This window comes from Haliaeetus albicilla, chromosome 9 (assembly GCF_947461875.1).
Source record: "Haliaeetus albicilla chromosome 9, bHalAlb1.1, whole genome shotgun sequence".
In the NCBI taxonomy this organism is placed as follows: domain Eukaryota; kingdom Metazoa; phylum Chordata; class Aves; order Accipitriformes; family Accipitridae; genus Haliaeetus; species Haliaeetus albicilla.
In genome coordinates, this window is record NC_091491.1 from 14,678,865 (window position 1) to 14,699,095 (window position 20,231).

General features: G+C 52.2%; 2 protein-coding genes across 3 annotated transcripts in view; one reads left to right on the top strand and one right to left on the bottom strand.

The window, feature by feature from the left end:
• Positions 1–180: 180 nt before the first annotated feature.
• SRPRB (SRP receptor subunit beta) lies at positions 181–9,271 on the top strand. Its single transcript, XM_069791776.1, has 7 exons — positions 181–334; positions 479–573; positions 943–1,020; positions 2,775–2,857; positions 3,301–3,437; positions 4,382–4,436; positions 6,849–9,271. Exons 1-7 carry the CDS (start codon positions 223–225, stop codon positions 7,063–7,065), a joined length of 777 nt encoding a protein of 258 aa, XP_069647877.1. The 5' UTR covers positions 181–222; the 3' UTR covers positions 7,066–9,271.
• A 4,494-nt stretch (positions 9,272–13,765) lies between these two features.
• Positions 13,766–20,231, bottom strand: part of SLCO2A1 (solute carrier organic anion transporter family member 2A1) — a 28,838-nt gene continuing 22,372 nt past the window's right edge. Inside the window, exons 7-14 of one of the 2 annotated variants that reach the window (XM_069791763.1) lie at positions 19,458–19,539; positions 18,090–18,254; positions 17,353–17,542; positions 15,601–15,760; positions 15,061–15,230; positions 14,859–14,923; positions 14,582–14,702; positions 13,766–14,450 (exon numbers count right to left, since the gene is read on the bottom strand). In XM_069791763.1, the coding sequence (XP_069647864.1) occupies positions 14,330–14,450; positions 14,582–14,702; positions 14,859–14,923; positions 15,061–15,230; positions 15,601–15,760; positions 17,353–17,542; positions 18,090–18,254; positions 19,458–19,539 (1,074 nt within the window). In that variant the 3' untranslated portion in view covers positions 13,766–14,329. The remainder of the gene's footprint in view (positions 14,451–14,581; positions 14,703–14,858; positions 14,924–15,060; positions 15,231–15,600; positions 15,761–17,352; positions 17,543–18,089; positions 18,255–19,457; positions 19,540–20,231) is intronic. The other variant, XM_069791764.1, reaches the window with a different exon arrangement.

The following is a 20,231-nucleotide window of genomic DNA, read 5'->3' on the forward strand; positions in this document are numbered from 1 at the left end:
GTGCTCCCTCACTTCGAGGGCCAGTCCGAGCCGCAGAGCCCTGGGCCTGCACCCGGGCCCGGCCCCAGCCCGCCTCCCCCTTCCCTCCTCCTCCTCAGCCGGGACCCCCCAGGAACTACAACTCCCGTGAGCCCCCGCGCCCCGGACCTCCCGACGGCCCTTCCCGGCAGGCCGCGGGGCCGGAAGCGGAAGCGGTACGGCGACGTGTGCGGTCGGCTGGCCATGGCGGGGAGGCTGGAGCCGCACCTGGAGGCGCTGGGGCGGGAGCTGCGGCCGTCCGACCCCGCCGTGCTCTCCGTCCTCCTGGCACTGCTCGCCGTCGCCATCACGCTGCGTGAGTTCTGGCCCGCGGGGGACACCCGCCCTCCAGTCGCGCCCTGGGGGTCTGCTGGGGAGCAGCGGCCCCCGGGCCGCGCTCGCTGAGGGGGGGCGGGTGCCGCCAACGGCGGGCTTAGGTGCCCCCTCCTCTCTCTCGTAGTGATCTGGAGGTTCGTGCAGGGCAGGAGGAGCAGCCGGAAGGCGGTGCTGCTGCTGGGCCTCTGCGACGCGGGGAAGACGCTGCTTTTTGCTCGGGTGAGTGGGGAGCCCGGGGCGGGGGGGGGGGCGTAGCGGCCGCGAAGGGGGCCCCGGGCGGGGGAGGTGCCCGGCTTCAGCCGCCTGGCGTCCTCTCGCACGGAGGTGGAGGTGCTCTGTGGGATTTGCAGGCACACTCCCTTCCTTCTTTTAGAAACGTGGAGATTCGGTATATAAGTAGATTTTTTTTTTTCCTTAACGGGTGCTTTTTAAATTCTTTGGGGAAGAAAAAGCCTGAAATTGTTTCATGCACGTAAATTGAAATCAGGTGTCTTAAGTCTGTTACCCCTTACAGATCACTGAGTGGATGAAAGGCGATGCCAGTGTTCCTCCAGCCTCCTTTCTCTGAAAATGACTTTTTTTCCACAGCTGTTGACAGGCAAATACCGTGATACACAGACTTCGATAACCGACAGCTCTGCAGTTTACAGAGTCAGCAATGACAAGGTGAGCAGGCAGTTTTTTCGGCTCTAACTTGTGCGTGGTTGCTACAGCCAGCTGGCACCTTTGTTTTTCTGCTCTCTCTGCTAAACCTGGCTTGATCCTTTTTGTGTTGCTCAGTCTTCCCAGCTCGAAATCAGTGCCCGGTTTGGTCCAAGTGTAGGATTTTTCTAGGCAACCTGCACTGAGAAAGTAGGAAAATACTGGGAGGTATTAGGACTCCTCGTCTCTGCAGGTGTTTTTTTCTTTGCTTGTCAAATTGTGAAACCTTTTTGATTGAAAACCATGTCTGTGTATTGTGTTTTGAAAGATGGGTAGTGTCTGGTGTTTTTTTCTATAAAAGAGGAAAAGGAGCTGCTTTTACAAGTGGAGTAAAACACATGGCACTGTGGGGACAGCAGTGTGGTTCGGAGCAGGAGGGAGATTTGTGAGGGAATGTTGTTCTGTTGTGTTTGGTATATTTGCTTGGCAGTAATTTCTGCGTCTCCCAAGAAAACCTGAATTTAACAGGTTTAGCAGGCTTAAAAAGAGTCTCCAGCTGAACTTCATATGGTCTCAAAAAGGGTTTGGGTTACTTTCAGGTCTTGGGCTGCCACAGACCTAGTTATTTTCAGTTTATGCTGATCTCTTTTGTTTCAGAAGAGTTTCTTTCTCTTGCTGGGTGTACATGTGGCAGTGAAAGCTGGCAGCATGTTACGTGCTGGCAAATTGTAGAGGATGTTTTTGTGGCTTCTCTGAGGCAATCTTCAGTAACGGTGGTGATAATAAGAGGTTGAAAACTTAGTAAAGGGAAGTGCAGGGCTTTTTTTTTTGTATTTGTGTCTCTAAGATTGAGCAGACAGGAGGGATTTGGAGGGGGAGAGGTGCTGGAATGCTGCAATACGGACTGTTGCTTTTTTTTTCTTTAAACTGTAGGCAAGGGTTCTGTTAAAATCCAAGAGCAGTGAGTAGGTAGGGTCTTGTGTAGTGTTCTCTCCCCTCTCGAGAACAACGAGTGTTATCTTGAGAATGGTGACGTGGCCCTGCTTTGCCACATCTCAATCAGGAGCATGTGAGAGGCATTTGTTCTCTTTAAAGTCACTGCTTTTTCTGGCTGGCAGCCTGTGGAAAGGGAAATGTTTGTAGCTTTCAGTTAAAAAAGTGTCTTGCAAAGGCATTTTTGTGTTATTCCCAGCAAAGTTTTGTGTGTTTAGGTAGTCTTGCAGTTGGGTAGATTCTGTGCGTGAATAGGTAACCTTGATTCAGAGACTGTGGGATTAGCATTCTGTATCAGGGACTTGCAGGACAGGAGTTCATGGTTTTGCTGTGCAGGGATCTACTTGCTGTCAGGGATGGTGTAAATCTGCTGGTGTACTGAGAGGTGACTGATGAAGCTTTGTCACTCGTGTTGTGCATGTGGTAGTTGTAGGGGCAGGTACTGTGGATGAGAAATGGGTTGAACATTCTCTTTTCTCTGTGGTCATGCTCTGTCCTCTCGGCTCTGCTGGGTGGTTTGCTGGTGTTGGCACCCTCTTTACTGAGTCCAGACCATGAACGTCGTTCCTCAGCATTTCTTTTGCCTGTCAGAATTGTTTGGGCTGGTGGAAAGACTGCACCTTGGGGAGAGTCACGTGATTCTGCCTGCTATGGGGATTCACTCATGCACTGCTGCCTCAATGCCAGGCTAACTGGAATCCAAAATCAGACTGGTTTTCCCTGGTCCGTGATCACAGGTACCCCTAGATAAGGTGTTGCTGATACCTTCTTGCTTCTGTTCCCAGAGCGCTAACGTGACCTTAATCGACCTTCCAGGCCATGAGAGTTTGCGGCTTCAGTTCTTGGAGAGGTTCAAGGCTGCAGCCAGGTAACTTGGAGGAGATTGGCAGGGGAGGAGGGGGAAGGTGATGTTTCGGAAAGGGATAAACCAAATGACGGTGCTGGGGATGCTCTGAGCTGGGCTGGATTTGCTCTGTGTGATGGTACCCTGAGAGTCAGAGCTGTGCTGTGGGATAGCAGGGGTTAGTTATTGTTCTTCTTTCCTGCTTACCTGTGTTTGTAGTGCATCAGGAGGCAAAGCAGCTGCAGCAGGGAGGGTTAGGGGATGTGGTGTATCCCTGGGGCAGAGAGGGAAAGATTTCCTGCTGGGGCTGGACATGGGGTATATTTCATCCAGCATGTGCTAACCTGCTCTTGGGTTGGTTGAGATCAGATGTGGAAACTAGTAGGTTAGCCCAGGCTGGAATATTTGCAGGGGAAGATGGTGGGAGAGATTCAGGCCCAGCACATGTTCTTCCCTCTTTCCTCCAGAGGCATTGTGTTTGTGGTGGACAGTGTGGCTTTCCAGCGGGAGGTGAAGGATGTGGCGGAGTTCCTGTACCAGGTCCTGGTCGATAGCACTGTGCTCAAAAATGCACCCGCGCTGCTGATCGCTTGCAATAAGCAAGGTATTGTGTGCTGCCTTGTGGGCTGGACATTCGATTCAGTCCTTGAGTGATAGGGGCTCATGCCATGGGTGCTGAATTTCTTAGGAGTTGGGATTTCAGCAAAATGAAGGCTAGAACTTAGTTTTAAACTTGGACTGCTCAGCAGGAGCATTTCTGGCAGCCATTGGAAGAATTCTTCAGTCAGGTGTGTCTAATAGCATAGTGGAGCACCACTTGGGAGAGCTGCAGCTTTTTAGGTGGGCTTAAGTAAGGCAGGTGGCTTTCTGCTTGTGCAGAACTGTCTTCCTGAATCTGCAGGCAGCAGAAAATAGCATCAGCTTGAGCATAATAAACTATCTGTACACATTTGGTAGCCTCAATGTTAAAATCAGACAGCCATTCAGCTGCCAAGATTATATATTCTCTGTTGATTGGACTAGCAGGAACATCCAGTTACTGAAAAGGACTAGATTTTCAGATCCCTACAAGCATTTACAGTGAAGATGTGGATCCGTGTATAACAATCTGAAGCTTTTGGGCAGTATCAGGTTTGGTTTTCTTAGTTGCTTCATGCCCTACTTCAGGAGCTGCCTGAGGCCTTCATGGGTCCACATGTCATAGATTAAAAAGCACTGTGTTGAGCTCCATAATGCTAGGACAGGTGAGAATGCTGGGCCTTGTGAGTGAGACATCAAACCCTGTCCTCTGTTTGAAGCAACTTACTGGCTAGCAAAGAGAAATTAATTCCCTACGTTATACCAGACGTTTGGATTGCTCCCATTCATGCCTGCAAACCCAAAGCTCCAGCATCCCTTATCCTAGTGCAGACACAGCCATCTTTGTCCCAGTAACTGTTACGACTGCACAGTGTGTGCAGGCCTTACCGTACCTTTAGGAGGAGGAACCAGGTTCTGAATTCTGACCTAAAACCAAAGAGCTGATTTAGTTTTCTTTTCTGTCTCTAGATGTCACAATGGCAAAATCAGCAAAACTTATTCAACAGCAGCTGGAGAAAGAGCTGTAAGTATGAAATTGGATCTTAAACCCTCTGAGCTGCTCTATTCTCTCTTCTCCTTTCTATCTCTTACCGTGAGCTTCCTTGAGCCACATCGAAGTTCATTGTAGAAACAGAGCAGTCTGTTTTGTCTGTGTAGGTGTAACCAGGATGAGAGAAGATTGCTCCTTGCTAAAGCATGCAAAAAAGCAGTAGGCACAGACAGCGTATTGCCTCCTAGAAGCTGTGGGTTGGAGAAACAACATCCCAATCCTTTCCTAAAAGCTGCCATCCCTAGGCTAAGGGATAACCTCCCATGGCCCAGGGCACTGTCCTCTCTCAGGTACAGGCAGGGTTGGCTTCCAAATGTCAGACTTTCTGTGAGTGGTGTGAACATCTCAGTAGCTCTGCTTGGTTGTACTGGCACAGGTTTTTTTTTGCAGGGCTACTCTGGCATGAAAGGGCTTGGCACACAAAGCTTGACAGCTGGGGAAACACCATCTAGTTTTCCTGGTCTGCTAACAGGCATTGCAGGAGCCTGTTTGGGACCCCGTGTTGGCTCTGTATCCCCCCTAGGAAGGACATTAACCTGGGAAGACAAATGATGTATGATCTGTTGCTAATTTTAAGCTGTAAGAGGAAGTGGAAGGAGGAGAAAGTGGCTTGTAAACTGTGCTACATTGTAAGCTGCCAGCTGAATGAGCTGCACTGTCAACAGCTGGCAAGTCCATCTGGGGAGAGGGCAAGTAGAAGATGATTTTTTTAAGCTATATTTAATCTCTCTGCATGAAGATTCTGTCTGTGAGTCCCCTAATTGTAGTTGGGTCAAATCAGCTCTGGGAGAGACATGTGCAGCTCTTGTGCTGTGGTGGACTTCTCCACCAGCATCTAGTAGAGATTTTCCTTTCTCACACACACTCAGAACGGGGTATTTTGCCTTCCTGTTGCCTGTGGGACCTGTTTGCTGGTTTGCAGTTAATGGGAAGGCGGTCTTGGAGGTAGGAGGAGGAGTGTAGCTCTTTGGTCTCCAAATAAATGCATGTTTGTGGGATCTGGCCATCTTGTTGCCACGTGGTGGACTTGGCAGTGTTAGCTTTACAGTTGGACTCGATCTTAAGGGTCTTTTCCAGCCTAAATGATTCTGTGATTCTACAGTCTCTTCGGCCAGTAGACGGCAGCAGGGTTATTTGTGCTGGTGCCTGTTCCAGGCTGAATACCTGACCTTCCCGTTTTTAAGGGAATTAGTTGCCACATATTCAAGCTCTCCAGGAAAATAAGCATTCCTTGGTTTTCCAGTTGCCTGTGTGTAGAAGTTGGATTTCTAGGTATGTTATATGTTCCCCGTTAGGCAGTGTTATTCCTGCAGGCTGGCAGATTGCTGTCATCCTCCTCCCTGCGCTGCCGTACTTGGATGTCCTTGTGTGGAGAACCCAAGGAAGTGTCCTCTCTTATTCCTGAACTCATAGCTCTTGGCAGTGTTGTTCTTTGCCTGTGCCCCATTAATTTAGCTCCATCCTGTGAATAAGGAGTAGCTGGGGTTGACTGAGAAGCAGGCACTGCCAGACTGCTCTGTCTCTGGAAGAGATGGAGCAGTCCAGCCATGAGGCTCTACTAGGCAGTTGAAGACCCGGGGAGAGATTGCTCTTTGCATCTCTGCCTAGTGCAGCCCCTTAACTTCCCTAGCCTTGCCTTTTGAGACCTCGGAGGCAGTCAGGTCGCGGTGCCTCTGCATCTGTTGGGCTGTTCCATCTCCCCATGCTTCTTCTGCCTTGGATGCCTGGTGAGTGTGGACAAGGGGGTCCATCCTTCCTCTCCACATGTGGCAGGGAGTTGAAATGCTGCAGCAAGCTGCAGAAGCAGTAGTGACATTGCAGCCTGGTCCTTGGGCAAACATTGCTCACGGGAGCAGTGGGGAGACTTGATCCCCCTCTCAGTCCCCAAAGGTGTTTGGCACACTCAAGTGGCAGTGGGGTGAGGCCCTGCATGGTGCCTGATATCATGGGTGCTTTTCTCTTCCCAGTTAATCTGTTAAACTAGTGCAGATCCTGAGTCCTGTGAGCTAAATCATGTGTAATTCCTGGTGACTGGTGTCTGCCACAGGGATATTGGGGAAATTCAGATGAGGACATCATCGCCTGACTCTTGCTGCTGTTTATTACAAAACAAAACCTGTTTAAGCACCCTCTTATTGAGTGGCCTCTTGTCTGTCTTGCTCTCTGGAGCCTCTCTGCAGTTGTGCCTTCCAGCAGGTTTTTAGGATAAGTTGCCAAAGTGCCTGCCCCTGCCTGTGCCTCACAGGGCAGAGCCATGGGACCTTGTATCCTTGGTGTAGTTGGCATCCTGCTGACAGAGTTGGGTCCAAAATATCTCAGCAGCCATGGTGTAGGTAATATTCCCCTGCTTCACAGTTCTTGACCCTTTCCCTTCTCTGCTTGCAGCAATACCTTACGAGTGACCCGCTCTGCAGCCCCCACCAGTCTGGATGGCTCAGCTACTGGGGGACCTACCCAACTGGGGAAGAAGGGCAAGGACTTCGACTTCTCCCAGCTACCCATGAAGGTGGAATTTGTGGAGTGCAGTGCTCGGGGCAGCAAGGGAGAGGAGGGAGATGCTGACTTCGAGGGCCTTGAGAAATGGCTGGCCAAGATTGCCTGAACGGAGAAGGGCAGGGCTGGAGGGAGAGACCTGGGGAGGCTGGGGGGCAGGACACTTGGGGACTGAAAGGAAAAAGGTGGTCTGAAGCACTCAAATCTCATCTTGCTGTAGAAAGAAGAAACTTAAGCTGGAAGTCAGCATTGTGGTATCTTCCTCTGCTGCTAACGGGCTTGGGAGCAACATGACACAATTGCTGGTGTGATTTCCTCTGTCTCTTCACACTGCAACGTTTTTTTCCTCTCCCCTCTTCCTTTATCTTCCTCTGGGATGTTGATCCTCTGGCCTTCTGTGTTTCTTTAATAATCTTTAGGCTTTTCATTTGGTAGTTGCCAAGCAAATTAGGAAGGAGTGCACTTCCAGGTGAGATTGGAGTCTGCGTGTCATCTTCTGCCTTGGTTTAGCTTTGGAACCCTGTTGCCTCTCAGAACTACTGATCACCTCCTGATTCGAACTTTTTTCCCCAGCCTCTCGCTGCTTGGGAGCACTGTGCACATCACCTATGCTGCCCCAGCAAAGTGCATAGACTCTCTCTCAGTTGGGCAATCATTGAGGAGAGTATAAAAAGCTGTTTTCCTCTGTCTCCTACCTTCCTATTCTTCCAAACTGGTGCAGTCCCGTTTCTGTGGGACTGGAGTGATCTATTAAATGCCAAAACCAGGCTGGCTGCTCTGCCTTTGTCACTGTGCACTCCCTGTGTCCAGCTGCGGTGCCTGTGTCTTTGGGTGATTTCCACTGTTGGACAGTTCTTGGGAGTTTTTCTTTAACCGAAGGCTATGTCTTGAAAGCTTGTTTTGCTCTGCTTCTCCTTCCCATACTTCAGGCTCTTCTCCCACAGACATGTAAGTACACTCTCCAAGTGGCGGAGTTACAGTAGGGTCTTCACTTGAAATGGTGAGGTGGGCATGTTTTTAGATTCGTACCTACATTACGTGTGAGATCTGGCATGATAGGCATTTGTTGTGCAGTCTCCTGCCTGTCTCCTGCTCCAGTGATGGCAGTAAGATATTTTTTGTGTGTGTAACTAGTCAGCAGTTGTGGCAAAGTGAGAGGAAAGGTCAAGGAACTGCTAGCACATTAGTCTGATTCCTGCTCCTGAGGAAGATGCTCAATGAAGAGGGGGAAGAAATGTGAGATTTTCCCAGTTCATTCTCATTTGTCTGTGGTGTTTAAAGCCAAAGCTGTTGCTGTGTGTGATCTCAACTGTTAATCTTGCAGGAAAGATTCAGGGAATGCCTGTCACTGTAGTTATCTCAGTGGCTCACGAGGCTGCTCAGAGGCTTGGAGTGTTGAAAGGCTCTGATTCAGCATGCTTCTAACTGCCCAAGGGGCATTTGCTCTGCTCCTTCCCATGCTCTGGCCGGGAGCATTGGTTATCCAAAGGGAGATCTTCCAGCAGCATTGGTGTTTGGTCAGGTGGGAGACAAGCCCCTGGTGCTGTGCTAGGCATTCAGCTTCCCCTTCCTGAACAGCCTTAAAACACAGTTGCCCTGCCCAGCAACTTCATATAGCTTTGTGCTCTGATGGGCTGTCATTTCTGTGCAGCACCTATGTGAGGATGATTGCTCTCCACACCACATATTGTGAAGTCCTACGGCATTGAAATTTTTCCTTTGTTTTGTTGCTTCCCCTTTTGTTTTAGGGTAGGAGGGAGTGGCTGGCTCCTGATAGGCTTTTTATGTCCTTTGCAGGCTCCTCTCTGATTTGATGCTTCCTTCATCACTCAACTAGTCTTGTGTTCTTTTCCTTTTCGTCTGGGGCATTCTCTTCTTCCCTGTAGCATTGCCAAGTGTTAGTAGCAAGAGCAAGGTCCTGTGCTCATGATGGAGCTGGGCCTTGCATTTCTAGTCTTGTGAACCCAGTGGCTCTTCTGCTATCCATGCAGGAGGTGGGGAGGGTTATATTCACAAAGTATGTTATATTCTTACATTTCGTGCAGCCAGAGCATTGTTGGAACATGTTTGTCATGCTTTGAACTCCTTTAGCTGGAGATCCTTCCTAGGCTGCCTGCTTTGAATCTGTAATGCTGAAGTGAGAATATTGCTGTTTCTTTGGGTGGTTATTCTACTTGCAAAGACTTGTCTCCTTGAAAAGCAGAGGCCAAGCACCAGCCTCTGCTGGGTTAAGGGGGGAAGGTAGCATGAGGCCATGATTGGTTTTAAGTTATTCTTACTAAAAGTATTCCTTAAATAAATTTTTTTTGCTTAAATGTTTGTTCTCAAGTCTGCCTGTATTTGTTTTGACTCTTCTCAGTGGTGTCAAATCTGCATGAACTGGGGCTTTGCTTCTGCTCAGCATGATGATGGAGATCAACCTTCCTGCTTGGTGGCCAGCTCTGTCTTGTCAAAAAACAATGCTTCCTCCACACACAGGGCTTTTGGGGTGGGGGTTTTTTTGGGGGGTGCGTATTTACTCCTTAGTCTGAATATTGGAGACTTGATAAAAACCGCCAACCCAGAAACTTAAGAAAAAAGGTACTTAAATGCACAGGAAAACTTGAGCCAGCTGCAGTGCACTGTGTGCAGCTGTTGTGGTTTAAGTCACAGAGCGCTTGCCCTGCTCTGTGGCAGAGGTGGCTATGATACCCTGCAGCTTTACAGCTGGATGGAGAAGCCTTGGCTTTCCCTGCCTGAGCCTGGCTGGGGGGTGGCTCTGTGGCTGCATGGCTGAGCTGGGGCTGTACCCAGTGCTGCTTATACTGGAGGATGGAGTGTCCTTTGGGCTGTTGCAGAGCTGCATGTGTTTTTTTGGGCTGCGCTCTCTGATTTGCCTGTTAAATATTTGGGGCTGTTTTTCTCCGGTGGCTGAGGGAAAAAGGCAGAACTGGAAACTCTGAATGTTGTTTTCTTGGTTTTTTTCTCCCCCCCCCCCCCCAGTCAGTTTTGTGCTTTGTTTTTTGCTCTTACCTTCCTTACAGCCTGTGGCTTTGTGCTGGCCAGGCAAGTTGCTCCTCAGGCTGCAGCTTGGCAACCAGTGTGTTTAAATGGCTTTGGCAAGACAGCAGGATGTGATAAACTCAGTCCCTTCTGCTCCAGCTGCCTGACCCAGAGTCAGTCACCCTGCTGCATTTACACATCTGCAGGGATTGAGGCTTTCACTGGACTTTAAAGCTCTTTTGATCAATGTTTTTCGCTATGGGTTGTGCTTTGCCTGCAAATTGTTCCCCTGGAAAGGAAGGGTGCTTTCGGAGGAGTCTGACAAGCACAGTGAGATCCAGGATAGCAGAAACCACATCAAAGTGGAGGAGCGATTGCTGAAAGGCAAAGAAAAGCAAAAATAGCATGATGCCTGAACACTGGCATCCCAGTGGTGGTGGTTTCCAAGGCTCCCAAAACCAGATGTTGCAACTGTGACCTTTCCTGTGCATGAAGCCATTGGCCAGCCCCAGCCACCTTGACACCTTTGGGGCCAGGAGCTTCTGTGTTGGCCCTGTTTGGGCCACCTTGTATGCTTTTGCTGGCTGGCACCTCCTGGGGCTTGTCCAGCTTGATGTTACCCCTGATGGGATGAAGGTGGAGAAAGCAGAGTTAAGGAAGGTCACGTGGGAGTTGAGGGAAAACTTGCCAAGTGGAGGGGGAACGGAAAGAGGAATAGCACGGACAGACCTAATTTTCGCAAAGACTTGCTAATCCAGAGCAAATCCAAGGCAGCTCCCCTCCTGTTCTCTTCCCTCCTCTGCTCTCCTGTCCCTTTACTCCCCCCATGAGCATGGATGCAAGCAGGACTGTTTGCCAAGAGCACAGTGAAAAGAAAAGTCACACCTTGCCCTGCACAGCGATGGAGTAAGGACAGCAGAGGATACATTTACCTAAGAAAACTCTTCCGCTCTTGTCCTGTCCCTCCCTATCCCATCCAGGTCATCTCTCTTCTAGTCTGTGATGCTGCCCAGGAGGGGATACAGCCGCATTGTAAGGGAGGAGGAAACTGTCATGGCCCTGACTGGCCCATGCTCCTTGCCCATGGGCCCAGGAGCCCCATCTTGCCTGAGCCCTGGCCCTTCAGTCCCTTCCTGAGCTACATCTCCAGCCATCTTCAGTCCCTTCCTAGCCATCTCCAGCTAGGCCACGGCCACATCTGTGCCTGGCCATGGACCTTGCTGATCCAGACCTACCAACTGACTCTCCAGCATCCTTTGCTATCTCATCCCTGTGGATAGTATTGCTGATCCCAACCAGCAGCATCTGGTATGGTCCCCTACGGGTGGCAAATGTGCTTCAGCAGCCACCCCTCCTGCAGAAGCCATGGGAGATGTGACCTTCTCAGACCTTTGCTCTTGGCTTCACCTTTTAGCAGCATCTGCTCAGTGAGGTGGATGGTGTGTCCTTTGCCTGGCACCAGGCACTCTTCAGATAAGCTCATGATGCAATTCTTGTGATACCTGTCAAGCGGTGCTCCCATGTCACCCTCTACAGGTGACAGCAGGCCATCATCATCAGTGGGTGCATCCCCATGTCCCACCAGCTGACACTTCTCTTCCCCTTCTAGTGGGCTGCCTTTATCCTGCCAGGAAAGGAGAGGTCCTGGGTAGTGCTGTGGGGCAGGAGAAGCTCTGCCAGAGCAGATCAGGGAGGCCCTGGAGCTGCTGCACTCCCTTCAGTGATGTGATAGGCAGGGATACATCCTGCACAAACCTGCCCCCACCTGCAGTCCTTTCCATGCTACCTGCAGTCCTCTGTGCACTGCATGTGGGCCTCTGCCTGCATCCACGTGCCTGATGCCTGCTCTGCCCTACCTGCTGCCCCCTTCCATCAGCCCCATATCTGTGCACCCTGCTTGCAGCCCCCTATGCCATTCCTGCAGGCCCCCTGCCTGCACCCTCCTGCACTATGCCTGCAGACCCCTGCCCATAAACCCTTGCCTGCAACAGCCTGCCCCCTGCCCACAGATCCTGCCTGCAGCCTGCCTAGAGCTCTGTGCCCAAAGCTGCATGCCTGCAAACCTCTGCTCTGTGCCTGCAGCTCCCTGCCCACTGCCTGTAGACCCCTGCCCACAGACCCTTCCTGCAGCCCTCTGAAAACTGCCTGCAGCCCCTGCCCACTGAACCTTCCTGCAACCCACTGCACCCTGTCTGCCACCTCCTGCCCACTGCCTGCAGCCCCAAGCACCCTGCCTGCAGCCCCCTTCCTGCAGCTCCATGCCCAAAGCCCCCTGCCCACAACTCCCTGCTTACAGCCCCCTGCACCCAGCCTAGAACCCCCTGCCTGCAGCCCAACAACCAGAACCAGAACCCCCTGCACTCTGACTGCAGCACCAGGCTAACAGATCCCTGCCTGCCCTGCCTACAGCCCCCTGCCATCGGCTCATTCCCACAGCCCCATGCATCCTGCCTAGAGCTCCCAGCCTCATGCCTGCAGCCACTTGCCTGCAAACATCTGCTCCCTGCCTGCAGACCTCTGCTGACAGATCCATGCCTGCAGCCCCCTGCCCAGTGCAGCCACCTGCCTGCATCCCCATGCTGGATGCCCACTCTACCCTACCCACAGCCCTCCGCACCCTGCATGCAGGTCCTTGCACCCTGCCTGTAGACCCCTACCCACATCCCTACCTGCAACCCCTTGCATCCTGCTTGCAGCCTCATTTCCACAGACCCTTGCCTCCTGCCCCTGCCTGCAACTCACTGCCAACACCCCTGTGCCTAGAGCTCTTGCCCTCAGCTGCCTGCATCTTGCCTAGTGCTCCATGCCCAAGCCCTCTGCCCACAGCCCCATAATTGCAGCACGCTGCCCCCAGCCTGCAGACTCCTGCATGCTACCTGCAACCCTCTGCCTTCATCCCCATGCCCAAAGCTTACTGGGCCATCAGCCCCATACCTGTAGCACCCTGCCTGCAGCCCCCTGGGCCATGCCTGCAAGCCTTTTGCCTGCAGCTCCCTCCCCACAGACCCTTCCTGCTGCCCCATGAACCCCGCCTGCAACCCCCTGCCTGCAACCCCCTGCCCACAAGCCATGCCTGCACCCACCTGAACTATCTTGGCAGTCCTCTGCCTCCAACACCATGCCTGCAACCCCCTGTCCTTTGCCTGCAGCCCCCTACACCCTGCCTGCAGTTCCTGCCCACAGACACTTCCTGCAGCTCACTGCACCCTCTCTCTAGCCCCCCTGCCCAAAGCCCCCTGCCCACAGCCCCCTGCCTCCAGCCTGTTTTACCCTGCCTGCAGCCCGCTGCACCCTGCCTGCAACCTTCTATGACAGCAACACCAGGGCAACAGACCCCTGCCTGCAGCCCCTCGTGTGCAGCAATCTGCCCCCCCCAACCCCATGCCCACAGCTCCCGTCGCACCCTGCCTGCACAATCCTGCTGCTTTGCCTTTGCCCCCCCCCCCCGGCCACAGCCTCCTGCCTACTGTGTGCTGAATTGTGCAGGCACCTTTTGGCATGGGGCTGTGGGCAGGGTGCACAGGGCTGTGGGCAGGGGGGCTGCAGGCAGGGAGCTGCTGGCATGGGACCAGAGGCAGGGTGCAGTAGACTGCAGGCTTGTGCTGCAGGCCAGCAGGTTTCATGGGGTTTCGTGCACTCTGCACAGCCCCTCGTAGCCCCCACATCACTGGTGGAGCATGTGCCCCATCTGCCACCATTTCTTCACCTTTGCCAGCGAGGGATGCACTCAGCATCTGCCAGGATGTGACCTGCAGGCATCCCCACTGCCTTGCCTTGCCGGTGGGGACAGCTCTTGGGCTGGGGGGGAGACCAGCAAAGCACCGCAGTTGGAAAAGTGACCTTTATTTAAAAAAAAAAAAGAGCAACAAACCCCCAAATGTTCTGCAATAAACTCCTAGTGATAACTTTTCACAATATGTGTGCTGTGTCCACGCTGACCTCTGCGAGGGGTGCAGATGGACGGGGGACACAGGGCAGCCCCACAGGGTTGGCAGCCATCTCCCGTGCTCCTGTCCCAGCCTGGAGGGCATTACCCATCTGGAAATGTCACGTCGGAGCTGGGACCATCACCCACAGCAGGCACCTCTCTGCGTATATGGGATGGGGCTGCACTCCAGCCCCTGTCTGCCTCCTGCTCCAGGTAGTGGGGGGCTTCCCCTCCCCAAAGCGATGGGCAAGGTGCAGCTGGAAAGCCTGGGAAGAGCTGGTCCCAGGAAGGGGCTGGCATGGAGCATCTGTCGCTGGGAGCATGACGGTGCCACGGGCTGCAGGAGAGGAGCTCATAGCTGCTAAGGTGAGAAGTTGCTCCCTTAGGAGGAAGAACAAACCCAAAAAAGACAAAAAGTACTGGCAGTGGGTAATGGGGCATGCAGAGTCAGTCCTTGGGTGGGCTACACCAGCCCCGCTGCCTTCTCCTGCACGTTGTACTCCTTGCTCCTCTTCACCTTCCAGCTGATGAGGGCGAGAAGGATGGTGCCCACTACCTTGTAGCCCACCTGTAGCCCCAGGTATCTGTTCGGAGAAGAGCAGGGAGATGCCGTGTCTGGAGGTGGCACCTCCAGCCAGCACCAGGCTGAGGTGGGGACCATCCCCGTGGTCATCCCTGCCAGGAGGGATGCTGGGGGCAGGACGCAGGGGGGTACCTGTTGCGGAGGAAGTCATTGTTGTAGTAGGCGCAGAACCGGCGCTGGGTGCACTGCTTCTGCCAGTAGATGCAGGAGGAGTCGATGAGGGCACCGAACATGGCCGGAGCCGGCAGCCATGCTTTGGAGAGGAGAGGATGGAGTCAGGCTGCCTGCCCTGCCCTGCCTGCATCCTTTGCCTGCTGTCCCCAAGGAGGTTCAACACCTCCTGGGGCTCGAGCAAGCCTCTGAGCAGTCTGCTGCCTTCCCCCAGCCTCATTAGGAGATGGACACTCACCCAGCAGCCTCATTAGTAAGAACTGGACTCCGATGGCAAACGACTTCTCATCCTGGTTCACCACCCTGCAGGGAAGAAGCCATGGGAGGTCAGAGCCACCAGCTGTGGCTCTGCATTTGGCCAAGCACTTTGATCCCAGCATGGGGAACCCATCACTTCACGCTTCCCCCAGTGCCTTTTGAAACCCCTGCACACTGCTCACCGTAAAACCATCATGTAGAGGGGGTTGTGGGACAGGCAGGCTACCAGGGCAGCAAAGGAGATAAGGAATATGGCAGGAAGGAGCATGTGGGAGCAGCTGAGTGGGCAGGAGCCTGTCTTGGCAGAGGACAGCCCGTTCCCACCAGGAATCAGGGAACAGTTCTTGTAGATCTGTTGGAAACATTTGGAAAAAACAAACGTAAAACTCTCAAAGCCCAGAGCTGGGTTTTTAGCAAAGCACCAGACCACAGCACTTTGCAGAAGACTGACGAGAGTGTCAGCTCCAATTTTAAGGCATGGCCATGACATCCTGCAATGGGATGTGCTACCATCCCTACTTCTCCAAGCAGACTCCCAGGGCATTCATTACAGCAATCTTTTGTTGCACCTCCTCAGGACTTCAGTTCCTCTAGCAGACCTCCCTGCCTACCGTGTCAAAAAGGCTCTACCCCTTTATTGCATTTGTCAGGTTCCTACAGCATCGCTGCAGCCTCCACCAAGCAAGGTGCACTTTGCTTTGTAAACCACTTGTTTTACTCACCACTTGTTTGGGAGTGGAAGAATTAGCAGTGCTGTTTGTGCAGCCAGCGAAGCAGGGGGAGAGGTACTCCACGTTGTTTTCTCCGCACACTGGGTGAAAGATGTGCTCAGAGCAGTGGCACCCACTCGGCGTCTTAACCTGCTGCTGGGAACTCAATGTACTGCCAAAAAGGAGGAGAAAAAAATTTTAAAAAATTAAGAAATAGGACAGGAGGAAGAAAAATCCCTCTTACTAGTTAGCCAGTTCCCCCATTCCTATTTGCGCTGGGACACTGCCAGCATCAGGCTGGCCTTGTGCCAGACCCTGATCCCCAGCAGGTACCTCTGCAAGTGTACAGTGAACTTAACAGTAATTATATTATGTCTGCAAACAAGTACTCACACACTTACTCCCCCCCCATCCCACTGAAAACTAATCAGCCAAATGCCTGGAGAAATGTATCTGGGCTCCATCCAGAACTGCACAAACAGATGTGCAAACAGCCCCAGATGGAAACACCATTCAGACAGAAACTGGAAGTGGGCTCATTTCCAAACACGCCTGACGACAGCATGAAAGTCAAGAGAACAAACTGAATTATCTGTCTTGTCTTGTCTTACTACCTAAAGGAGTTCATCTGCTGGAGCGGCATGGTCCATCTCCTGCAGGAAGCTGGCACAAGGGACCTGCCCTTGGGCATGGTGGGATGGGGCAGAACTCATGTTCACCCATCCACGTAGCTCACAGCTCCCCGGGGATCCAGCAAAAAGGCATTTATGCAGTGCTGCCATTGCATGGGGGAAGGTTTCCAAAATAATATGAGGCAACAGACTCCTTTTCCATGCAAGTCCCTCCAGCAGCTCCTATTTACATCAGCAAAGCCCATCAAGCTCCTGGTGTGTCCCAGAGGAGCTGAGACAGGCAGTCGATCTGACACTGGCGGCAAGAGGTGAACACTGTGAGGCCAAGCTGCCTGCCAAAATTTGGCACTTGCAGCACCTGATCTTGAGCTGAGGGATCTCCTTGCATTTGAAGCCTTGCTCCCACACAGGAAGCTTGAGATGCCAGTGCCTCAGTGGCCTTCCACACGCTCCTGAATCTGCAGTGCACGCCATGCAGATCTCAGAGCAAAATATAAACACGTCGCCCATGCATGAATTTGCAGAGTGCCATTGCTTTCCTTCACCATGGTTATTTAAGTGGCTTTTAAGTGGGAAAAGCGCATGGAGTGCTCTGTCCCTCATCCCTCCACCATACCCCTGGGACAGGAGGCTCATTGCCGGTGAAGGAAAACATTTGTATGAAAGGCCCTTGCTGGCAGTGCATTGGGAAATGAACACGAAGCACTTCACAGCAAGCCTGGGCTGGAGTCTAAATGTCGTTTTTATCTTAAAAAGACATGGTAAGAACCAAAAGTTGCCACCCAGCTGAGGAGAAAGGTTATGGCCAGCTGGAACAAAGGGAGCATGCAAGGTGCTCCTGTGCGGGGTTGATGTGGACATGGGCACCAATACTACTTATTTCCCCTTAGACATCCAGAGTGAAAAATATACCCTGCTTGTTTGGTACAGAAAATCGGGAATAAATGCCCTGCCAAGCTTTCTGCGCTGTATAGCGCTTAGATCTCCTCCAGGCAGTGGAATCAGGAGCAAGAAGTAGCGTGGTGATGTCTACTGCCTCTTCTCCTCCACCTGCATGTATCCCACCCCATGGATACTCAGGTCAAGAGTTGGATGAATAAGGAGCTGGAAACAATCCAAGTGCCTGTGTTACCTGGGGGGGTAGATCCCATCAATGCGCCCTGTGGAGCAGCCCATGAAGAAAATGGGCAGGCAGATGAGGATGGAAAAAACGAGCACCACCACAGCAAATCGGGGGATGGCCCGGAGGGAGAAGGCAAAGCGTTTCATGATGATTCCTCCTAAGAGCATCCCAAGCGCTGCTGCTGGCAGGTTCACGGCTCCTGCAGAGGAATGAAGGCATTAGCCAGGGGTCTTGCCGTCAAGCACCTCTCTGCTGGCATGGGGTGGAGTTAGTGGCTTCGTGGACTTTGTGGTGGTTGGGAGAACCCACAGACCCTACCATTACCCAAGACAGACCAAAACACAAGGTGGTTGGTACCTATGAAAAACCTCTGCCTCAGGAGTCTGGCTTAGAGATGCAAGATCAAGCTTGGTGCATAATTGCTTGCTCTTGCCCTTTCTTTAAGCAACAGAGTGATCCAGACCTGCTTCACCCACATGGTGGGGCTGCCCATTTTCAGTGAGAGCAGTTGCTGGCCTGCAAGAGCAAGCGGACAAATGTAGACAGTCTCTGAGAGGCTGCAAGACAGCCTGGCCTTCTGCAGGCAAATCAGGTCAGGGAAGTCATCAACCATCTCGAGGTGATTCCTAGTTCTCATCTGAAAATGAGTTTCCATTGACTTCCTCCCACCGGATTTAAAAAGCCTGGGGAATGCAGACAGGTGGTTCCCTGCTGATGGATATTTTTCACCCCACGGCTGCGCTCACCTATGAGAAAGTTGGCGTATGAGGAGGAGGCACCGTACTGCTTCTCCAGGAACTTGTTGAGGAAGGTGGCCAGACCCGCAATGACTGAGGAGAAGCTGCACTGAGCCAGCACCAGGAGGATGAAGAGGGGGTTGAGGAGCAGCCTGAGGAAGATCTTTGGGAATCCTACAGGGAAACAGCAGGAAAGATATTTTTTATCCATGTGATCCTCATGTCAGCAATCCATACTGTGAAAAAACCCCCACCCTTAGACTGTTCCCAGTGCGTTAATACAGGGGATGTCTAAGGCTATGGGAAAATGGAAGGGGAGACACCCTGATTTGGCCCAGCAGCTGACAGGACCATGGCCAAAGTGCCCTTAGAAGCAAGGTGGAGGGCTAGTTCTCCCCACTACTCTCCCTCCCACACTTTCCAAACTCACAAGCCTCTGGAGCACTTAGCAGCCATGGTACATTTGTTTTTCTGGAGCACTTAGCAGCCATGGTACATTTGTTTTTCTGGAGCAGGGGCCGTACCCTCAGGCAGTGCAAACAGACAAAGCTGCAGGGATTTTGGCAGAGCCCCACCAGCTGCACATGGGCAGGGTCTGGCTCCTGCAGCTGATGTGTATTTTCCTGGGAGGACATCAAGTCCCCCTGCCCAGCCAGGACAGCCTTTCAGCAGAGGCAGACTGACTTCAGGCTCCTCAGGAGCAGCTCTGTTTATTTGGTCTCTAATTAGCTTTCCCCTTCTAGCAAATAGTGCCATGGAGACCCAGCATCGTTCATCAAAGCCCAGTGAGATAGAGGGAGCTGACAGCTCCAGGATGTGACTGCAGTAGATGGAGAGGGAAGGAGGGAGGGGCTTTAGCTGGAAAGAAGTCATCATGGAGCTCAAAAAAGTCATCAGACTGGTCTCTCTCTCATCAGTGACATCCCTACTCAAGCCCGTTTCAGCTACACATAAACAATTCAGTGTAAGCTGCAGTGCGGTGACCTTCTCAAAGCAGTGGCTGGTGGCGCCGGAGGCCCCATGCCCTCTCCTGGAGCCCTGGATTAAACCACCCAGCTAGCATTTTCCAGCATGCTCATGCCATTTTAAGATCTTTAAACCAATTTTCAGAAACAATTCAGGCCCCACAGATCTCAGCAGCACCGTGTTACAGCAAGAGGGAGGCTGCACCCATCTTCCTGTGGTCCTTAGGGAAGGGCATGCTACAGCCCTTGAGGTGCCTGAGCTGGCCCTGGCATCTCCACGCAACGTGGTGGACAGACTCAAAGTCTACCAACAAGAACCCTCAGCTTGAAAATGCCAGCTTGGTGGTCTTCACCCACCAAGCACAGCCCCGGTGCCCCCAGTCACCCTCGCCTTTAAGTGCCAGCCCTTTACTTTTTATAAATTCCAGCAGGGAGGTTTCTTCAGCTACCCCCTTCTCCATCTTCCTGAGCATGCCAGCCTCCATGTTTGGGTCCTGGGGAGGGAGAGAAGAGCAGCCTGTGGTGAGAGGGGAGCATCCATGCGTGGCTGGCACCGTCCCAGCACGCAGTGAGGCTCAGGAGGAGCAGGGTCTGTCCCAGATGCCTTTGACCCCCTGCCAAGCCTGACAGTTTTCCTGCCCATCACAGCAAAGGGGCAAATTGTCTCAAAACTCACAGCAGCCCTTGAGCAGATCTGCAAGACAAAACCTTGTCCTGCTTGCAGAGCTTTTAAGAGCTTGGAAAGCTTTCCTCTGCTGAACCCTGACAAGACACCTCTTTTTTAATTTTGCAAGAAGTCTGAAAATGAAAGTGGGAGACAGGTCAGCTGAAGACTGGTGAGTCCTCTAGCTATAAGTGTGAAATATTTGGGGTTTGATTTTGACCTTTAAAGAATCGATGATTAATCAATTTCAAAACAACAAAACTATTTTTGAAACTAAACCAGTGGGGCTTGGCTTTGAAAACACTGAAATTAAACGTTTTGATAGTTTTGCATCTTTTAAAATTTGTTTTAATGGGAAACTTGTCTCTTTTCTGCATTTTTTTCCCAAAGGAAAAGCCCATTTATCAAACCCCGCTGCCCAGCTTTATCCCGGTGCTGCTCCTATGTATGCCACACTTCAGGAGGTTCTGCTCCAAACGGGCTGTCACTGCTGCTGCTGCTGCTGGCATCAGGGGAGTGTCA

Excerpts from the sequence above, each read along its gene's own strand:
- SRPRB (XM_069791776.1), top strand. The coding sequence starts at position 223 with ATGGCGGGGAGGCTGGAGCCGCACCTGGAGGCGCTGGGGCGGGAGCTG. Across the intron at positions 335-478 it reads CGCCGTCGCCATCACGCTGC|TGATCTGGAGGTTCGTGCAG; the intron begins GTGAGTTCTGGC and ends TCTCTCTCGTAG. Across the intron at positions 1,021-2,774 it reads ACAGAGTCAGCAATGACAAG|AGCGCTAACGTGACCTTAAT; the intron begins GTGAGCAGGCAG and ends TTCTGTTCCCAG.